At 39.5% G+C, this 19,619-nt stretch overlaps 1 protein-coding gene across 6 annotated transcripts in view; it reads left to right on the top strand.

Annotated features, from left to right (window-relative positions):
- The window catches only part of sorcs2 (sortilin-related VPS10 domain containing receptor 2), a 316,012-nt gene that overhangs the window by 253,276 nt on the left and 43,117 nt on the right, over positions 1-19,619 (top strand). For all 6 annotated transcript variants that reach the window (XM_026297825.2, XM_026297806.2, XM_026297784.2 and 3 more), the window contains exons 6-8: positions 5,916-5,980; positions 10,475-10,593; positions 17,662-17,751. In XM_026297825.2, the coding sequence (XP_026153610.1) occupies positions 5,916-5,980; positions 10,475-10,593; positions 17,662-17,751 (274 nt within the window). The remainder of the gene's footprint in view (positions 1-5,915; positions 5,981-10,474; positions 10,594-17,661; positions 17,752-19,619) is intronic.

The raw sequence follows: 19,619 nt of genomic DNA, 5'->3' as shown, positions 1-19,619 counted from the left end.
ATACCGAGATAATTCTGAGGAACGAGTGAATATAGTGCACTAAAATTCTGGAGGGTGTTTCTGCCCCTGAATACACTATCAATAGGCTTTATTTATTTTTATCATTCATCATGTCTTGACATTGTGACCTGCGATTGTGGCTTCACTATGCAGCAGCAGCTCAGGGTCAGATCTTCTATTATTGGGTCGAGTCAGGTCGAGAATTGATTTCAAGAAACACAGAGTTTGCCTGTGTGGACAGAGGTTTAAAACCTGGGCTCATGCAGCTGTTTTGGAGTCGATTGAAAAAAAAAAAAAAAAGACCACCTATAAGGTGAATCCTTTTGTGTTGCTGGTTTATGGATATGTTTTTTTGTATATACACCCCAGTTGTATAAACACAACTGCAAATGTTTATGAACATGATAGAGTGTGCTGAAACATAAAAACTCACTCTAAACTTCAGTATAGTAATACACGCATGGTGTGGGAGGTTGTGTTATTTTAGTTTTATATTTTATCTTTGATGTATTAGATTTAAATTAAAAACACAATGCAAGAAGTATATTTTGATCAAACTTAATCAGACAATCTGTTGATCACCTGGTGAGTTAATGGGTTTTTTTTTTGACTATGTCCTAATGCTATTATACTATTTACACAATATTGCTCAAGCAAAACAATTATATCTGCAGAAGATGCTAATAAATCAGTTTTATGTTTACCATAATAAAAAAAATGTTCTTAAATTAGAAATTTGAATTGGATTTTGGTCATAAGTGCTGGAGTTTATGCAGCAGAACCTTTTTATAGATGAATCTCTCGATAGTTTAGTGGTTGCAGTGGCAGAAAAAGTACTCACAGCAGGCGGATGTATATGGCTTTTCCCTGCACATGTAATATTTCACAGCTTGAGCGCTCCTCCCGTCCTTCTCCCCTTCATTTGCGCCTTCATCTTATCTTGTATCATGGATTCCTCCCTGTTCATCTTCCTCCATCCTCTTCTTCTTCTCAACTGTGTTTCTTCTTATGCCCTCCTGTCCAGTATGCATTACTGGAAGTTGATACATTCTGATGTGCTGCATTTAAATACCACTGAGTACACTCTTTGTCATTCTCTGAAGGTCAGGATGGCATTGCAAGCTCCTTTTAGTTTGTTTCTTCTCTCTGCTGATCGTAAATGAGCTGATTCGAATGCCCAGACACCACTGATTTATATCACCAACTCTTCACACAAATCATCCACACTCTAAGCAATAAAAAAGGGTGAGAGAAGGTAGGGAAAAGAAAAAGGGACGGCTCAAGAAGGACAGAGGGCCTTAAGTGCTCCGTGCCTAAGAATAAAGACATGTATTCTGAATGTGCAACATAGAACCTGACCCCTGTAATCTGACTTAATCAAGCTCAAATCAAGAAATAGTTGATTATGTTGGGACAAACACATATTTGCATTCCTTCTCTAAGTCAGATGAGAAGATTAATATCAATGTCTTATCAGTGAACTAATTTTTGGAGAAGCTGTGCATTGATCATGACTCTCCTAAACCAAAACATGTCGTTTTTACTCTTCTGGTCATGTATGAAATTATAAGCAGATGACAGATTTTACATATAAAAAGTCTGTTGACATGATAGAAGAAGTGCATTGTGCATTGGCAAAAATGAGCCATTTATGAGAGAGTTGTGTAAATGTCCTGAAGTGACATCAATGAAATCAGTGTGGATTGGGCCTGAAGATGCCAACTTAAAAAGACAGCAGTCTAATGGTGTGGAGAGAGGTCAGCTTACCAGACGTCTGCTGGAGGCTGACAGCTCAAAGCTACATCAGGCTCTGCTGGCATTACACACCTAAATCTCCAGTTCAGTTGTTGCCAGTTCAGTGACCATGTGGATAATGAAGATGCCAGGTTTTGACACAGAAGTAGAATGTATGGATGTTACCTGTACACCCAGTTGACATAATTGTCAAGGGAGCAGGGATAACCAGACAATGCTGAAAAGGAGAAAAGGTGACAAGGAGTGGTCCATGTTTAGGTGAATTACTGAATAAAAAGAAGTGCTGGGAACTTAAACAACTTATGAAGGGAGGAGGGCGTAAGACTAATATGATGGTTTCTAAATTAGAACTAGCAGTAACTAAAACTAAACAAACTAAACAAAGAAATTAGCAAAACAAAATGTCTAGCTATCACTTGCCTCTTCTCTAACAAAAATAAACAACCCCTAAAAACATACACTGGTTGGTTTCTCTAAGATTTGGCTGATTAAACCATACAGCTGTGGCTCTCACCTGCCTCACTAGTGCGTCGAGCATAAGAGAACTATGTGAATGTATATGTAAATGGGTATCCACAACTTTTTGAGTCTTCACTCCCCACCTCCTTGTTCCGTGATCTGATATCAAAATAGCATAGCATGAATTGGTGAACCTGCAGAGGAAGGGAGGAAAGAGAGGAGAACACACAACATGAACACAACAATCTATGTGCTAGTCAGGGACGTGTAACAATAGGATAAGAAAGACAATATGTCTGGTTTTGCTGTGTTGAACATAATTTTTTTCACATAAACATTAGATCATCCACTCTGTAGTTTCCCTCAGCTTTACTGAGTTTGTTATGGTTTTGCAGCCCACAGCTTTTCCACATTGGTTCAGTCTCATCAACCTGATTTCCATTTGTTAACTACTGTATTCACCTCTAAAGACAGACAAAGCTAGCTACTAGCTGGTTAAGCATAGTGGAGAATTCAGCAGCTTCAGAGCCAGATGTTTTTCTCTGGGGCTGGTAGAGACTAGACAGCAGTTAATGGACAGTAGTCAAGACAGTCAGCTACATTTCTGAAGCCTTGTTGAATGTTGCTGTGTGTGTGAAGATGTGAACAGGTAACTCAGCCACAATGACTTAATAAGATGATAATACAGTATGTGTACATAGTACGTGAGTGTCATATCCAGGGCTGCTGCTGTTGTGCACCCTCCCCCAAATATTATAGAAGTAAAAAAAAAAACACCTACTATAGGGGTCAAAATAGAACATTAATAAAATATAAAAGTAAATTAACTGTATTTCAAATTATATTGTTTAGAAACTACAATTGTAGCTCTACAGCAAAAATACAAACTAAAATTACACATATTAAATAAAACATTTTAAAAGATTAAATGTTATCAAAATAAACAATAATGAATTGAGTCAAAAATCAGTACTTACATATGTAATCTGCTGGAGCATTCCAAAGTTCAAAATTTACAAAGACACACTTCTGCTTTTTCTGCAGGCGAAGTCGTCAATAAGCTCATCATACAATAATGTCTTTGCTAATTCAGAGTTGATGCTGATTATTGCCAGACCACTCAAGCAATCCTGTGCGATAGATGAGTGCAAGTACGTTTTGATGAGCTTTATTTTAGAAAAACTTCGCTCAGCAGAGGCAACAGTCACAGGGAGCATCACTGCTATGTGCAGCGCAATTCAAAAGTTTTGGGTACAGCACTTGTAGGTGGTTGTCATGGAGAAATGATAGCATCTCCAGAGCCATTGTGGGTGGTGGCAACTGTGGTTATATATGTTCATGTTTATATTGACTTTTTATTTATGTAAATATATGCCCTATGCAAAATGCGTACTCTGCATATAGGGCGGTACTGTTCATATCAATCTTCTCATGTCATGCTTTAAGGTTCAACATTATTTTACCTTTCACAGCTGGGTTTGATTACATCGTTTTTTTGAAAGCTGTATCTAGGAAGTAGGAGATCAAATGATTATTTTACAGTGGACATTTAATCCTCACTACTCTGAAACCGAACCACATACAGCTGTATTTCATTTGGCTCAGGTAAAGTTGCTGCCAGTAAATGTACAGTCATGTATTCAGGCTTGCTTTTACTGTTAGGCTGTGACCTACTCCTGCACCAAAGTGCATATGCGTGCACATGCCTGTGCATACGTGCGCTGTAACTATGTGTGATCAGAAGAGACACAGTTGGCTAGTTGTTGGCTCTGGCCTTAGCCTTGCCTGTGGCTTAACAGTCATAAAAGCAGAAAGAGAACAGGAGTCTGGTAGCCTGCACACATAAATCACATAAAAAACAGCACATTAAAAGCTGCCTTTGGGGTGGTCTGCCCAGATTTGTCGTGCTGGACCTTGCTTTTGTGATCCTAAGCTATAAAGTTTGTGTTTGTCATCTTAAAGGAAAACAAACAGCAGTTTTTGAAATTGAACTCAGATCTCACAAGATGAAAACTGACAACAAAAGCAAATGTTTGAGGATAGGTTATAAAAATGAAATGCTGTGAAAAGCATGTGGATAAAAGTGTAATCGAATGGCTATGAGACCAGAGGTAGAATTAAATCAAATTCCAGCCCTAAGACAATGTTTTTACAGCATGTTGCACTTCCTCCTCCTTTTACTCTAAATCAATTCTCTTTTCTTTACTTATCAGCCGTCCTACCTCTCTGTCACTCATGTATATCGTTGATTTCATTTTCCCTGCCCCCCTTTTAGCCATGTCTACTTTCACTTCCCTTACCAAATGCCACAGACTTAGACTTTGATGAAACTCTAACTGGACCAAAATATAAAATGATATATTGGCAGTACAGAGTGCACTTTAACTTCAGTCTTAGATATTTGCATTTCAAGCATGCAGGTGACAAGTATCCAGAGTAACCTGCAATGACTGAGGAAGCTGAGGTTCAAAGTCTTGGTCAAGGATACTTCAGCAGGAAATATGGGACCTGTTGGCTATGAACAGCTAGGAAACCTGCAGCATGATTATTTGTAGTCCATTTTTCCCTTTTGGATGTTTTTTTTTTCTTTTTTTCTTTTTCTTTTTGTTACCCAGCTGCTGACATCTTGTGGTCGCACAAATGGTCAGATGAACCAGTCAACATATGGCTTACCTTGACTCAGCTCTTTTTTTTCTCTTTCTGCTTCTTCTATTGATGACTAGGCAATAGAAATATTTGTCAGCACAGCAGCCCTAGAAATTACATCCATTTTTGGACACTTCTGCACCTTTCAGTTTACATCTGTTAGAATTCGGTAACATTACAAGTAGCATTTATGAAACAAACCAGAAAGAAAGGAGAAGGAGGTCAGTTTGGTGTATAGGCGTATAGCATGTCAGTATGTAATCGTCCAGTATCGACACATTCTTGTGTAGCATCTCTTCTAGTATCTTATTTCTTAGTTCAATGGAGCACTAAACCAGTAAACAGTCATATGTACTGTATGTGCTTGAAGTGAATGCATCATTAACCTAACTGATCATACAGATCAACTATGCAAGATTGACCCACCATCCTGCACAGTGAGCGGCAGATCCTGTAGTACTTCCTGTGATCCATCTTCTGCCCCTTATACATCCCTCCCTCCCTTGTCTCTCCACGGCCTGCTAATTGCTCGTAAAGTCTTTTTATAGGGAGAGTAACGAGGTTTTAAATCTCCACTCTATTTTTACTGGGCTGGGGAAATTTCACAGACTACACTACACAGTCCTAATCAGATGAACTCTTTAGTTTACTGCTTCTTGATGGGCACAGAGAGCGAGAGAACTGAGCATGTCAGTGGGCTTCTAAGAAGGAATGGCAGTATAAAAGTTATGCTAGTCTAAATACAGTACATTTTTATAGTTTGTCTATATTCTTACAATTCAGTTAAAATTTGATCAATGTTGTGCTGCGGTAACTGGGCTCCCACAATTTTTTTGCTTTTTTATGTAGAGGGCACAGAAATTTCTGCTTTTCCTAGAAATATTAGACTGAAAAATGAGGCCTGTCCTCCATTTAAAATTTTAAGTTTTTGACTGTGCTTTTTCCATTATATACGTTATATAAAAGTTGTTTTAGGTCTAATTTCAGATTATGTACAGTCTGCACAATGCCATTGAGTGTAATTTCTCACAATGTAATATTGTTCTGTGTTCCAGGTCTGTACCTGGTGTGGATGTGGACCCTGATCTGGTGCACATGGAAATGCAGGATACAAGTGGAGGTATTGTGATGTTCAATCCATCCATTATCTATACCCTATTATTCCTCTTTAGGGTCACAGGGATCTGCTGGAACCTATCCCAGCTCTCTTTGGGTGAAAGGCAGGGGTCCACCCTGGACAGGTCACCAGTCCATCACAGGGCCACGTAGAGACAAACAACCTCACACACTCACACTCACTCCTATGGGCAATTTAGAGTCACCAATCAACCTGACATACATGTTTTTGGACTGTGGGAGGCAGAGTCAAATCAATTACAATAGACATTTAATAAATGCTTGATCACATACATCTGTAACTCTGTTGTGTTTAATAGGATAGGATAGAAAAATTATTGTACAGTAGATAAGTGGTGATTATTCACTGACTGCATCTTCATTTTTCACGGCTTCGACAGTTATGCAAACACTTGATTCATGTCAGGTCTGGGCATAACATCTGAGGTGAAGTTGCTAAAGTAAGTTTAGGTTATAGAAGAGATGATGTTTGGCCTTGATGGGAGTGGGACATTGATGTTTCAGTGTAGGAGCTCAATGGGGAATTAATTGGTATTTAAGCAACAACAGCAAATCTGAATTATCATATCATCTGAGTGACAGACAGACCAATGGCCAAAAGGGTAATAGAAATAACACGTGTGTTTCAGTTTGTGTGGTTGTAAATGCTTGTGTGCGTTCAGGACTACACCTCCTTTGGTCCTTTGGGTCTCCCAACCCCATAATCCCCCCCTTTAAATAAACCTAAGCAGTTAAAGTCAGAGTAGTGACACAAACTGAAGGGCAGCGTGATAGAATGTGTTTTTTATATTTGCACTGCCACTGTTTCTCCATAAACTTCCACTCTAGAAAAAAATACAAACACTGAATCCCTTGAGGAGAAATGAAGTCTTTCAACCTTCACACAGAAAGATGCTGCCTGCAATATGAAAGCTGTCAGCACAAACAATGCAGCCTATGTTTGTGTAGGGTTACTGGGAGAGTTGCCCATGCATGGAAGCTCTTCCTAGGGCTAGGCACCCCCTCTACACCCCAGTCCAACGCCCCCACCCTGGTCCTCCCTCTCCTTGTCTGCATGCTCCCATAGATAGATAGCTGGGATGGGGTCTGGAGCAATCAGGCATGCTGAACCAATCTGTTCACCTTGTACCCCCAGCACACGTGGCATGACCAGAGATTAACTGTAGCATGCTACAAAGAAAAGAATGGAGTTGTTGACATCTGTGTGTGTGTGTGTGTGTGTGTGTGCTCAATATGTGTGTTTGCAGGTGTGCAAGGACAGCAAGTAGCATGAAGAAGTGCATATGGCACACGCTAGAATTGAACACTTAGCCCAATCTAGTATTTTAATGAGTTCTCTGCCATATGCTGTTTTGATTAAATGTCCTGACTTTTCAATAAATTAGCCAGTCCATTTGTTGGACCAGACACTTCTTGAACAAAGATGTAGCAGAGAAAGAAATGTGCAAAGCCAGTGGAGAGGTTAGACTCACTCATGGCTTATTGGGTAACATAGATTTTGAAGCCAAATCGATTTGAATTTGTTGTGTTTGATTATATTCTCTGGTGCTTTTATTCTAATGAGAAACGGTCTTGCCATTTTCTTAGTAGTGATGTTTGTCACTTCCTTTAGTAGCTAATTTTCCCAAGACCTTTTAAAAACTGATTATCAGCAAATTTAAACAAATTATATCGCAGTGTTTAGTTTAGTTACTTTTGGATTCCTTCTGTCTAATATGAGAAGGTAACTTTGGTGACAAATACTATGCTGATCTGTGAAGATATGAAAGAAAAGGCTGAACTAGTTGACACAGGAGATAGCCTATTAGCATTAGTGCTAGTCTATAAAACCATGCCACTGATTACAGTATGCTGTATGTAAGCTTCTTAGTCAGTTGTCAGTGTAATGAACTGCCTTCTAAGATAGTAATACAACCTTGGTGAGTATGCTAAGCTAATCCTTTAACAGAATGTGCCTTAACAAACATTAGTCTAGTGTTAACATGTTTAGCATTACACTGAAACCTGCTCTGATTTTCAATACACTGCTAACATTGCTTGTGTTGGCTAATAAATAGATTTTACCATTCCATCTTACATGGCTCTTTACAGATGGAGGTTTCTTTCAGAGAAAATCATATATTCTGAAATGTCACAGACAGACCTCTGAAACTGGCCTATATTAGAGAATTTCCCCTTTCCCAGGTTAGTAATTTATGTTTATCTTTAAAATCTTACAGTGATGATATGAATTTAACCTTTTGTCCAGTGTTTTTAAAGTCTAATAACGTTTTTCTATAGCCAGTAATGTGGTCCTGCTTGTCTGGGTCCAACTCGTCAGACATGAGAGAGAATAGTGGCAGTTACGTATAACTTTGAAGCGTCTGTCATTAGATTATTTCAAATATGTCTAAAGTTCACCAAATTACATTTGATTTTGTTAATTTTTTGATGTGATTTGAATGACAGGTGCGAGTCCATGACAATGCCTAAGTATTTATACTCTTGCACAACAGATTTTGTTGACTTTTGCGTCAACAAAGACATTTAGATCTGGATCTCTACTGACAGACTTTGAAAAGAACATGCATACGGATTTACTGATATAGAGATGTAAACATTAGATTTTTAACCACTGAGAAACTGACACTATTACAGATGACAGCTTCTCTGCAGCCTGCTGCTTGTTATGTGCATGTAAATAAATGACTGTATCATCTGCATATAATTGACAATTTGCAGCAGAACAGAAATCAGGCAGATTGTTTATGTATAAACTGAATAATAAAGGACCCATAGTCGAGCCTTGGGGCACACTTATATGATTATAGACGACATCAGAGATGTCTATCTACATGCATTGTTTTCTATTTGTTAAATTGTTTAATTTCCCTTTTAAACAGTTTTTTTTTGTGTTAATTACATCTATTCACTTCCACTTCTGGTTCTGATTTCAGTTAGGATGATGTAAATGAATCATGTCTTGCACATGTATTTCCCATTAAACTCTCTGTTCTTCCTTTTGTTAGAGATTTTTAATGTGAAAAATCTGAAGGAAATAAGTCATTGCAAAAATTGCAAATTGAATGAAACTAGTTAAAAAGAGACACTTAGAACAGCGAACTGGGGAGTTAGTGCTGTGAAAATGTACATTATGCTAAATTTGCCATGACACTGTGGTACAGGTACTTCTACCATAGCTGGTATGGGCCAGCCTTCATTAGCAATGGATCTTCCTTTGTTGCTTAAATGCCAGCTTTCACAGTGACATTGAAGTCACAGTACTGTTATCTACCTGTTCTGAGCGAAATAGAATTAAAAACCCTGTAAAGTCTATCATCTTTAATATTTTTGTGGCAGTAAAAGAGCCATCTTTTTACCCACTGGCTCATATAACTGGGTGTCTCCAGTTTTAATATCTGCATTTAGAGCTTTTTGAATGATTTTTGTGGCTCCTTCATCTCCACCATTAAGCTAAAATATTGTCATCTTCACAAGAAATGTGAAAATATTGGCAGATAGCTAAAAGGACAGATGAACCAATTCCTTTGCGTTCCATTAGCTTTTCTGTGGTTCTACCTGTCAGTGGGCTAAGTTGAAGGCACATTACACATTATCTAATAATCAAATGTCCTTTAGATTTGCTGAGCGTAGTCATGTTTCTGTGGTTTGGAACTGACAATATTCAAACTACAACCACATCTCTAACATTAACTCTATAATAAAAGCCATGTCAAAGTCACTTTAGTAATGGTCTCTTACACTAAGGGGGCTTGCATATGTTGTATATGTACATGAGTCTGGGTGGACACATTAAGCATTTAATGTAGTCAGTTCACAGTCAAAGAGTCATACAAAATATGGTTGTCGGTATACATTTGTGCACTACATTACTGCTATTGTGACTTATTTCTGAACAAGCAGCCGCACTTGTATATGTGGGTGCTGGCTTCAGAGTGTGAGTTTGTGTGTGCATGTGAACATTTTCTCTAGTGCCAGCTTGTCACCTCTGGGAAGAGAATAACGGCTGAATTTTCAGCAGCAATGTTGCTGATGCAGCTGCTGGTTGAAATTCAGTAGTGGGTGAGCTTTGCAACAGGCACTAACCTCTATGTGTGTCTCTGTGAAGATAGTCCCTTCTGGCCATTTGGATGCTAGAACAGCTATAACTCTGCAGGAAGCTCTCATATCTTATAGAGTTTGGAAAATGATGTCTCAATTTTTCTCTTCACCTAGTTTTTCTCCCTTACTTCCATGTCCCCTATTGCTTCTTCTCTGTAGTTGTTGGTCTGTAAACTTGTTTTATGGTTAATGCACAAATACTTATCCTTAAGCTAAGCTTAACACAGCCTGTAATATAAGTATAAAAGATATTTAACGTCAACTTTGAAACCTTGAAATTAAGTGTATATTAATAGTCCGGTTGAATATATTCCATGTCATATAGTGTATATGAAAACATACATAATTTTCTGTTTATTTCTATGTGTCATTGCAGGTTACCTGTATGTTACCTGTCTCATCCAGAACTGTTCAGACAAAATGGTGACGGCTCAGTTCCTCGGCAAAATCGACCACAACTCATTGCTGGTGCAAGATGAGTACATATTTGTCAAGGTAAACCTAACCATATATTTGAATTCTTATATAAAATAGCATAAATAAATGATTTCTCATCCTGTTTTCATGTTAAACAGATCTCAAAAGGCTTCAAGATTTTCAAAATGAAATGAAGTGATTTGTTTTCATGAATGCAGAGCTCTCTGGGTAATGCAGCAGGTGAAGAAAATCTTTACAAATGATAACATTTTAATTGTGAAAATAGAAAATAATGTTCTTACTTCTGTAAATAATGATACTGTATTAAATGCACATAAAACATTAAAGAAAGAACCTCTTTATAGTTAAAGGACACCAGCATTTCAGACAGGAGATCTGTATGTGTCTGGCTTTATGCAGCAGTATACTGTAAGAAGAAAGGACAGTCTTATTTGCATGACTACAAAGATCAGTTGACAGGAAAGCACAAACATTATTTCAGTTTTTTGTAGGAAATACATTTTCCATTTCCCCTCTGCTCTTTGCCCTAGTTAGAGATGACATGAGAGCCACGTACTGGAAGAACAACAATCCATTCCTGTTTTGTGCCTTCAAACAGTAGATTTTCCCTAAGTCTGATGTCATTGTAAAGTGTAGGTTGATGTCTAGCAGTGAATAGCTTTTCCCAATGATTGTATCTGTCAGTGTATCAATTCAGTTGTGACTGTTTGCACACACAACTAAGTCTGCAGCTTTCTGTTCATTTTACTGCTCAGATAACATATGGTCCCACCTATTTGAAATGGACAAGAATTGCTTTTTGGGACAGTGTTTAGAAGTAATCTTGCCTTGTCTATAATTGACTGGGTACAGTTAAGATCCTCTTCAACCTGCAGCCTCATGCAACGGACAAGGAGCAGCTCCAAGGTCTTCCCATCCCATATCATGAAGACCTTGGAGCTGCTCCTTGTCCGTTGCATGAGGATGCAGGTTGAGGAGGATCTTGATCCCCTTCCGTTTGCCTATCAGAAACACATGGGAGTGTAAGATGTGGTGCTTTACATGCTGCACCGGGAATATGCCTATCTAGATGTGCCTGGTTCATATGTGAGGATTATGTTCTTCAACTTCTCCAGTGCTTTCAACACTATACAGCCTCCCATACTGAGAGACAAGCTTATATGTATGGGGGTGGCCCCCCTCCCTGACGTCATGGATTATGGACTATTTGACATCCAGACCGCAGTATGTCAGGCTGGGGAGATGTGTTTCTGGGACACTCAAATGCAGCTCTGGGGCTCCACAGGGGACTGTTCTTACTCCTTTTCTGGCCACGGTCTACACATCGGACTTTAGGTATAACTCAGAGTCTTGCCACCTTCAGAAGTATTCTGATGACACGGCTGTTGTGGCATGTGTGTGCGGTGGACAGGAGGGGGAGTACAGGGACCTAATGGAGGCCTTCACTGACTGGAGCAAAAAGAACTATCTTCTCCTGAACACCACCAAGACTAAGGAGCTGGTGGGGGATTTTAGGAGATCAAAAGCATCATGCCAGTCAGTCTGCATTGATAGACAGGAGATAGAGAGTGTGCAGACCTTCAAGTACCTGGGGGTGGTGCTGAATGGAAAAGTGGAGTGGTCTGCCAATGTGGATGCAGTGTACAGAAAAGGGCAGAGCCGCCTCTTCTTCTTGAGATGGCTCAGTTTGTACAGTGTCTGCAGTGACATGCTGTGCATGTTTTACCACACTGTCATGGCAAGTACAATGTTCTATGCTTCTGTCTGTCTGGGGAGTGGCATTACGTAGGCGCCAGGACAAACTGGTGAAAAAGGCCAGTTCTGTGCTATGCAGGGGGCTGGAAGCTCTCAGCAGCAGATATGGAAGCTGCTTTCTATATTGAACAATAATAAACACCCTCTACATGATATACTGACTAAACAGAGTAGCAGCTGTAGTGGGAGGCTCATCTCACTGCGCTGCAGAACTGAGAGGTTGAGGAGATCCTTTGTCCCCACAGCCATTAGACTTTTTAATAGTAATTAGTTTTTAGTTTTTAGTAGTAATTAGTTATTTATGCTATTTATGTTAGATGTTATTAACTGAGTGCCTTTATCTGTTAATTATTTTATATTTTATAGTGAAATTTCTATGTTAAAGTTAATATAGGAGTTGTAGGACAATCTGAATTTCCCCCATGGGGGATGAATAAAGTATCTATCTATCAATCTATCTATCTATCTATCTATCTATCTATCTATCTATCTATCTATCTATCTATCTATCTGTCTATCTATCTATCTATCTATCTATCTATCTATCTATCTATCTATCTATCTATCTGTCTATCTGTCTATCTATCTGTCTATCTGTCTATCTATCTATCTATCTATCTGTCTATCTGTCTATCTGTCTGTCTATCTATCTATCTATCTATCTATCTATCTGTCTATCTGTCTATCTATCTGTCTATCTGTCTATCTATCTATCTATCTATCTATCTATCTGTCTATCTGTCTATCTGTCTATCTATCTGTCTATCTGTCTATCTATCTATCTATCTATCTGTCTATCTATCTATCTATCTATCTATCTATCTATCTGTCTATCTGTCTATCTGTCTATCTATCTATCTATCTATCTATCTATCTATCTATCTATCTATCTATCTATCTATCTGTCTATCTGTCTATCTATCTGTCTATCTGTCTATCTATCTGTCTATCTGTCTATCTATCTATCTATCTATCTATCTATCTATCTATCTGTACACTGAGAAGGCAAAGAGTTAAGTTGTATTTGCATGTGATTATAGCAGAATATATACACGCTTATATAGTAGAGCAGAATCCCTAGAGTGAGATAAAAACATTAATATTATATTTTGTGAGTGTTTGTATATGTGTGTTTATTGTATTTATGTATGTATGTAAGAAGAAGGAAATGCTCATTAGGCAACAATAGACTGATCCATTATCCTCTTCCATTATTATCTTCCAAGTACTCATAGTATTACTAAACGAGTTTTGACTTTTAAAATTTAAAATTTAAGTGGAATGTCACATTTTAAAATTTAATGGACTTTTAAAATTCTAGAATGGCGCCTGTTAGGTGGCAGCCTGTTACAGCAGATCCTCTGTTTGTTTTTTGCAACTTTTTTACTGAATTATCATCTGTTAATCCAAGTCAAATCAAGATCTATGCTTTCTCCCTGATAACGGATGAAAGTGGACGAGTTGGGTTTTTCTAATTCCTGTGGAAAGACATATGGAGATTATGGAAACTGCATCAGAAAATATCCGTGTCTGTGGCAACGGCATCTATACAAGAGAGCAACTGTTAGCTCTCAAGGGAACAAGTCTGCTTCTTGGTATAAAACCTGACATACCCCAAGACCTGAGGAGGCGTAGGAGGGGCTGCAGAGCAGGAGTGAAGCATCGAGAAAAACATAGGAGATTTAAACCATTTCTCCCAAAAATTATTATGGGGAATGTGAGGTCACTCTGCAACAAAGTGGATGAACTTACAGCTTTAGCTAGTAGCCAGTGAGAGTACAGAGAGTGTAGCTTGCTTTGCTTCACCAAGACCTGGCTGAATAAAAACATACCGGACAGCTCACTTGAACTGCCTGGGTTCTCACTAGTGCGAGCGGACAGAGGCAAACAGAGTGGCAAGACAAGAGGAGGTGGTCTCGCAGTTTTTTTTTAACTCTAAATGGTGCAACCCTGGACATGTAACAGTGAAAGACTGTATCTGTACTCCAGACATTGAGCTGTTGGTGGTTGGACTGAGGCCATACTACCTGCCCCGTGAGTTTTCACATGCCATTGTTGTGACTGTTTACATTCCTCCATCAGCTGCAGCACAGAGTGCATGTGACATCGTCCACACAGTTGTTGCTGGTCTCCAGACAAAACACCCCAGTGCCCTTAGACTAATTAATGGGGATTTTAACCATGTCAGTATTTCGGGAACTCTGACCAACTTCAAACAGTATGTGGACTGTGCAACACGAGAAAATAAGATTCTTGATCTCCTTTATGCCAATGTGAAGGAGGCATACAGCTCTTCAGCCCTTCCCCCACTTGGTGGATCAGACCACAACTTAATATATTTAGTACCAACATACAAGCCTGTAGTAAGACAGCAGTCTGCTACCAAGGGGTATGTGAAAGTTTGGTCAAAGGATGCTGAGGAGGCCCTGCAGGAGTGCTTCAGGGTTACAAACTGGGAACTTTTCATGGACGCTCATGGTGAGGACATCGAAGGCATCTCTCACTGTATCACAGATTACATCCACTTCTGTGAGGACAGTATTGTTCCATCCAAAAAAGTTTGTTGTTTCCCCAATAATAAGCCATGGATAAATAAGGACATTAAAGGCCTCCTCAACAAGAAGAACAGGGCGTTCATGGCAAGAGACAAGGAGGAACTCCGAGCCGCACAGAAGGAACTCAAGAGGAAGCTGAGGGAGGCAAAGCAGCTCTATAGAGACAGAGTAGAACACAAGTTGAGACAGAACAATATCAAAGAGGTGTGGAATGGGATGAAAATAATGACTGGCTATATGAAGTCACACACTGCTGTGGAAGGAGACTCAAAGTTTGCTAATGAATTTAACCTGTTCTTTAATAGATTTGACACCACCTCTGCTTCTTACTCTGATCCATTGTCCTCACACACCATCCCTCCTCCCTACACCACCTTAGCTGATGCCTTGGGGTCTCTTCACATCCCCCCACCCAACATCTCTGCTAATGCTGCATCCCCATTGCCCACTGATGCCATCTCCTCTATTAGCAGCCATACAACATTGAAGTATACCTCACCTCCAATAACTCCTCCCCTGCCCTCATCATCTGACTCCTCATCAACACAATACACAGGCCCAGCCTTTGCCACAGAACAGGTGAGGAAGGAACTAGCTAAACTAAAGGCCAACAAAGCAAAAGGACCAGATGAGATCAGTCCCAGAGTACTTAAGGTGTGTGCTGGACAGCTTGCAGAGGTTTTTCAGAAACTCTTTAACCTCTCTCTGAGGCTCAAAAAGGTGCCTAAGTTATGGAAAACTTCCTGTATTGTCCCATTACCAAAAAGAACTCGTCCCAGTACCCTTAGTGACTTCAGACCAGTAGCGCTAACATCACATGTCATGAAAGTGTTTGAGAGACTGGTCCTGCAACACCTGAGGTCCCAAGTGTCTGAATTTCTGGACCCCCTGCAGTTTGCATATCAAGAACACATCGGAGTGGAAGATGCCATCATCTTCTTAATGCACAGAGCATACTCCCATCTGGAGAGGCAGGGCAACACTGTGAGAGTCATGGTTTTTGACTTTTCAAGTGCTTTCAAAACTATTCAGCCCCACCTGCTAAGTGCAAAGATGCAGGTAAGGACGTTCCCGCAGATATGGTGGAGTGGATCAAAGACTACCTCACTGGGCGGCCACAGTTTGTTCGCTTAGATGGCTGCATATCTGATGTGGTGATGAGCAGCACCGGTGCACCTCAAGGAACTTTACTAGCACCATTCCTGTTTACACTCTACACCTCAGACTTCCGCTACAACTCAGGAACCTGTCACCTCCAAAAGTTCTCTAATGACTCTTCAATCATTGGATGCATCAACAATAATAACGATGAGGAATACAGACATTTGATATTCCTGGTTAAGGAATAAGCAGGTATAGAAAATGGATGGATCCATCCATTATCCATACCCACTTCTTCCTAGTTTAGGGTCACAGGGATCTGCTGGAGCCTATCCCAGCTCTCTATGGGTGAAAGGCCCCTGCTGGGTTTCAAACAAGGAACCTTTTTGCTGTGAGGCAACAGTGCTACCCATTCAGTGCAGGGAAAAACATGTGGACAGAAAACAAAGGTGTAATTTCTGTGGGGGGTGAGGGCATGTCTTCATGGACAGTTTTCAAAAAGGCTCAAACCACAGATACTGTCTTTATTATTCCATTATTATTATTCTTTGTCAAAACCTACATTTCCCACAATGCAGCTTGACCACAATTCAGTTTTGAGTGTAGGGTGTGTTATGCTTATCAGATGTGAAGGTTCTATAGAAATATGCAGTCAGTGGTAAGCACACCGTGTTACAAACAGTTCCTCAGAAATTGATCCTTTTAAAAAGACAGTCAGGGGCTCTGATTTTTTTTTTAATGGTTTTCGTTACTTCATCAATTTTTTGTCACCATTTAGCATTTTAACAAGCTTCTTTCAATCACAAACGACTGTTCACACACTGATGACGGAGGCTCCAAGATTCATGAGAAAAACCAAATGCTTTTCCCACAAAGTCCTAAGTAGAACTGCTGAATACAAAGTTCTCCATCTGACTTTGAAAGCTGCAGCTTGGAAGTTTTAGTGCTGCTCACCTTACAAAATGGTGACAGTGTGCTTTAGAAAGTGTGAGCCCATCACTTGGATATCACATGTTTTAGCTCGTGTTCTAGGCACTGTCAGTCACCGACACGTCTCTTTCCCTCGAGCTTCTTCTCGGGAAAAGGTAGCCTCTGCTGTTCTGGTTCTGCACCTTGTGAGATTTCTGGTCGGCTCTGTGAGCACGGGGCAGCATAAGTAAGTCTTTGCCCACAGGTTACAGTTTACAATGTGAATGCCAAGATCTGTGCAGTGCAGAGGAGGTTAATTTGCATTCACCTTTCAGAACAGTGTGAGTCACTAGGAACAGATGAACTCTGCTCCTTAACTCTACTTGCTGCATGTTGGTGGATGGTGACTGCCCTGTTCTGTTAGACAAAGACTTTTTTCTCTTTCTGCAGGAAAACATTTCAAAATGTTTCAAAATGTTTCAAAATGTCTCCATTCAAATGTATTTTTTTTGTGCCGTTTTTCTAGAATCCTGTTCCACTCTCGCTACAGTCAACTTTCATCTGTTTGCCAATTAGTTTGTCAACAAGTGTTTTAACTTAAACTGTTCATATTTGCTAAAGTCCAAATATCCCCAGCAACTGAAATGTGATGATCTGCTGCCTCTGTGTTTTGAATGCCTTTGGGTTTTGCACTGTTGGTTGGACAAAACAACACTTGACATGAAAATCTTGCATTGTTGCATTGTGTAGTGTGTACATTGTTGCTGTTTATTTAGGTTTCTTTAATTTCATTTCCATTTCCTAGGTCACCACGGGGAACCGCACCAAGCATTATGTGTCCTATCACCGCAATGAATTTGTCCAGATGAGGTTTCCCAAGTATGCCTTGCCGAAGGTAAAGCACAACAAAAATTGTTTTGGGTACTGATTAACTTTAGTATAGTACAAAGAAAAAGAGGAATCCTCTTCATGTTTGAATATTCAATTTCAATGGGAGCTCTTATACCCCTTTCTCTGTCTCTTCATGTATTCACCTCCACTCAGTCCTAACTGGTATGTAGAGGTCCACTAACCCTGACTTCTGCCAATCTTAACATAATTGGCATAATTGGAAATCAGCCCATTGTTGTAGTTGCTGTTATTATGGAACATAAAAATAATAATGATGAATAAATATTAGGCATATTATTAACAACAACAACATTAGATTTTGCAGCTTTTTATTTTAAACTTGTCTTGTAATCTGCCACACGTAAAAGCAATGTAGGAGAAGAAGTAGGAGTGGATTTCATGGTGGATATTAAACGAGTAAGCTGAAACGTTAAAATTAGCAAATACAGTTGCTGACTGTTCTGACTGTGAACATTGGGTCATTATTACTGTGACTTAGAAAGTGTGTGATTACAGTTCATGGTGTGTATATTGTCAAAACTAACATTAGCTGACTAAGCTAACATAGCTGTTTCACTTTATTATTTTAGCTTAAGTAGAGATGCAATAGGAATAATGTGCAGGATTAAAAGCATTGCAATTATTGCTAATTAACAAAGGCAGAAAATTCAGTTTCATGTTTAGATTAATCATAAAAATAACTCCACACAAATGTTTCAACATGGACACATAGCTGGTTAACCACTGCTAAGTCACCTACAGGTTTTATGATGAAATTACACATATTTGCTATGCAGTTGCACAAGAAATTATATTTACAGACAGCATTGGTCAAACTTTCACTAACTGGAAATCTGTTCTTCCATAGATGGATTTTTTTTTTTTTAAAGAAAACAGGTTCAGTTGAGAAAGTAATGTCATAATAACATTACATAATATAAGTTAAGATAAGATAAACCTTATGTTTCCCCAAAGTGAAATCCAGGTACCTGATTGAAGGCTTTGTATTGAATAATGTTATAAATTATTCTTCTTTTCGGCTGCTCCCTTCAGGGGTCACCACAGCGAATCATCTACCTCCATTTAACCCTATCCTCTGTATCCTCTGTATCCTCCTCACCCACACCAACTATCCTCATGTCCTCCTTCACTACATCCAAGAACCTCCTCTTTGGTCTTCCTCTAGGCCTCCTTCCTGGCAGCTCTAACCTCAGCATCCTTTTACCAATGTATTCACTGTCCCTCCTCTGAACATGTCTAAACCATCTCAATCTGGCTTCCCTGGCTTTTTCTCCAAAACATCTAACATGAGCTGTCCCTCTGATGTCCTCATTCCTGATCCTATCCATCCTCGTCCCTCCCAGAGAGAACCTCAACATCTTCAGCTCTGCTACCTCCAGCTCTGCCTCCTGTCTTTTTCTCAGTGCCACTGTCTCTAAACCAGACAATATTGCTCGTCTCAGCACTGTCTTGTCCACCTTTCCTTTCATTCTTGCTGACACTCTTTTGTCACACATCACACCTGACACTTTCCTCCACCCGTTCCAACCTGCTTGCACACGTCTCTTCACTTCTTTTCCACACTCTCCGTTGCTCTGGACTGTTGACCCTAGGTACTTAAAATCCTCCACCTTCTTCACCTCTACTCCCTGTAACCTCACCGTTCTACTTGAGTCCCTCTCATTTACACACATGGATAAATGTATCAATTGATAACCTCTTATTAGATTAAAGATTATAGATTCTGTGATGTTAACTTTGCTGTTTGGTTGATTGCACAAGGAGTCAGAGAGGAGGATATTGAGGGAGAAGGAGGGAGAAGGAGAGAGCAGGATGGAGTCAGCAGAAAGAGCACTCGGCATAAGTGCTGTG

The sequence above is a fragment of the Mastacembelus armatus genome, chromosome 18 (assembly GCF_900324485.2).
Source record: "Mastacembelus armatus chromosome 18, fMasArm1.2, whole genome shotgun sequence".
In the NCBI taxonomy this organism is placed as follows: Eukaryota; Metazoa; Chordata; class Actinopteri; order Synbranchiformes; family Mastacembelidae; genus Mastacembelus; species Mastacembelus armatus.
Note: the sequence above shows the minus strand (reverse complement) of the source record. Positions and strands in the feature narration are given on the sequence as shown.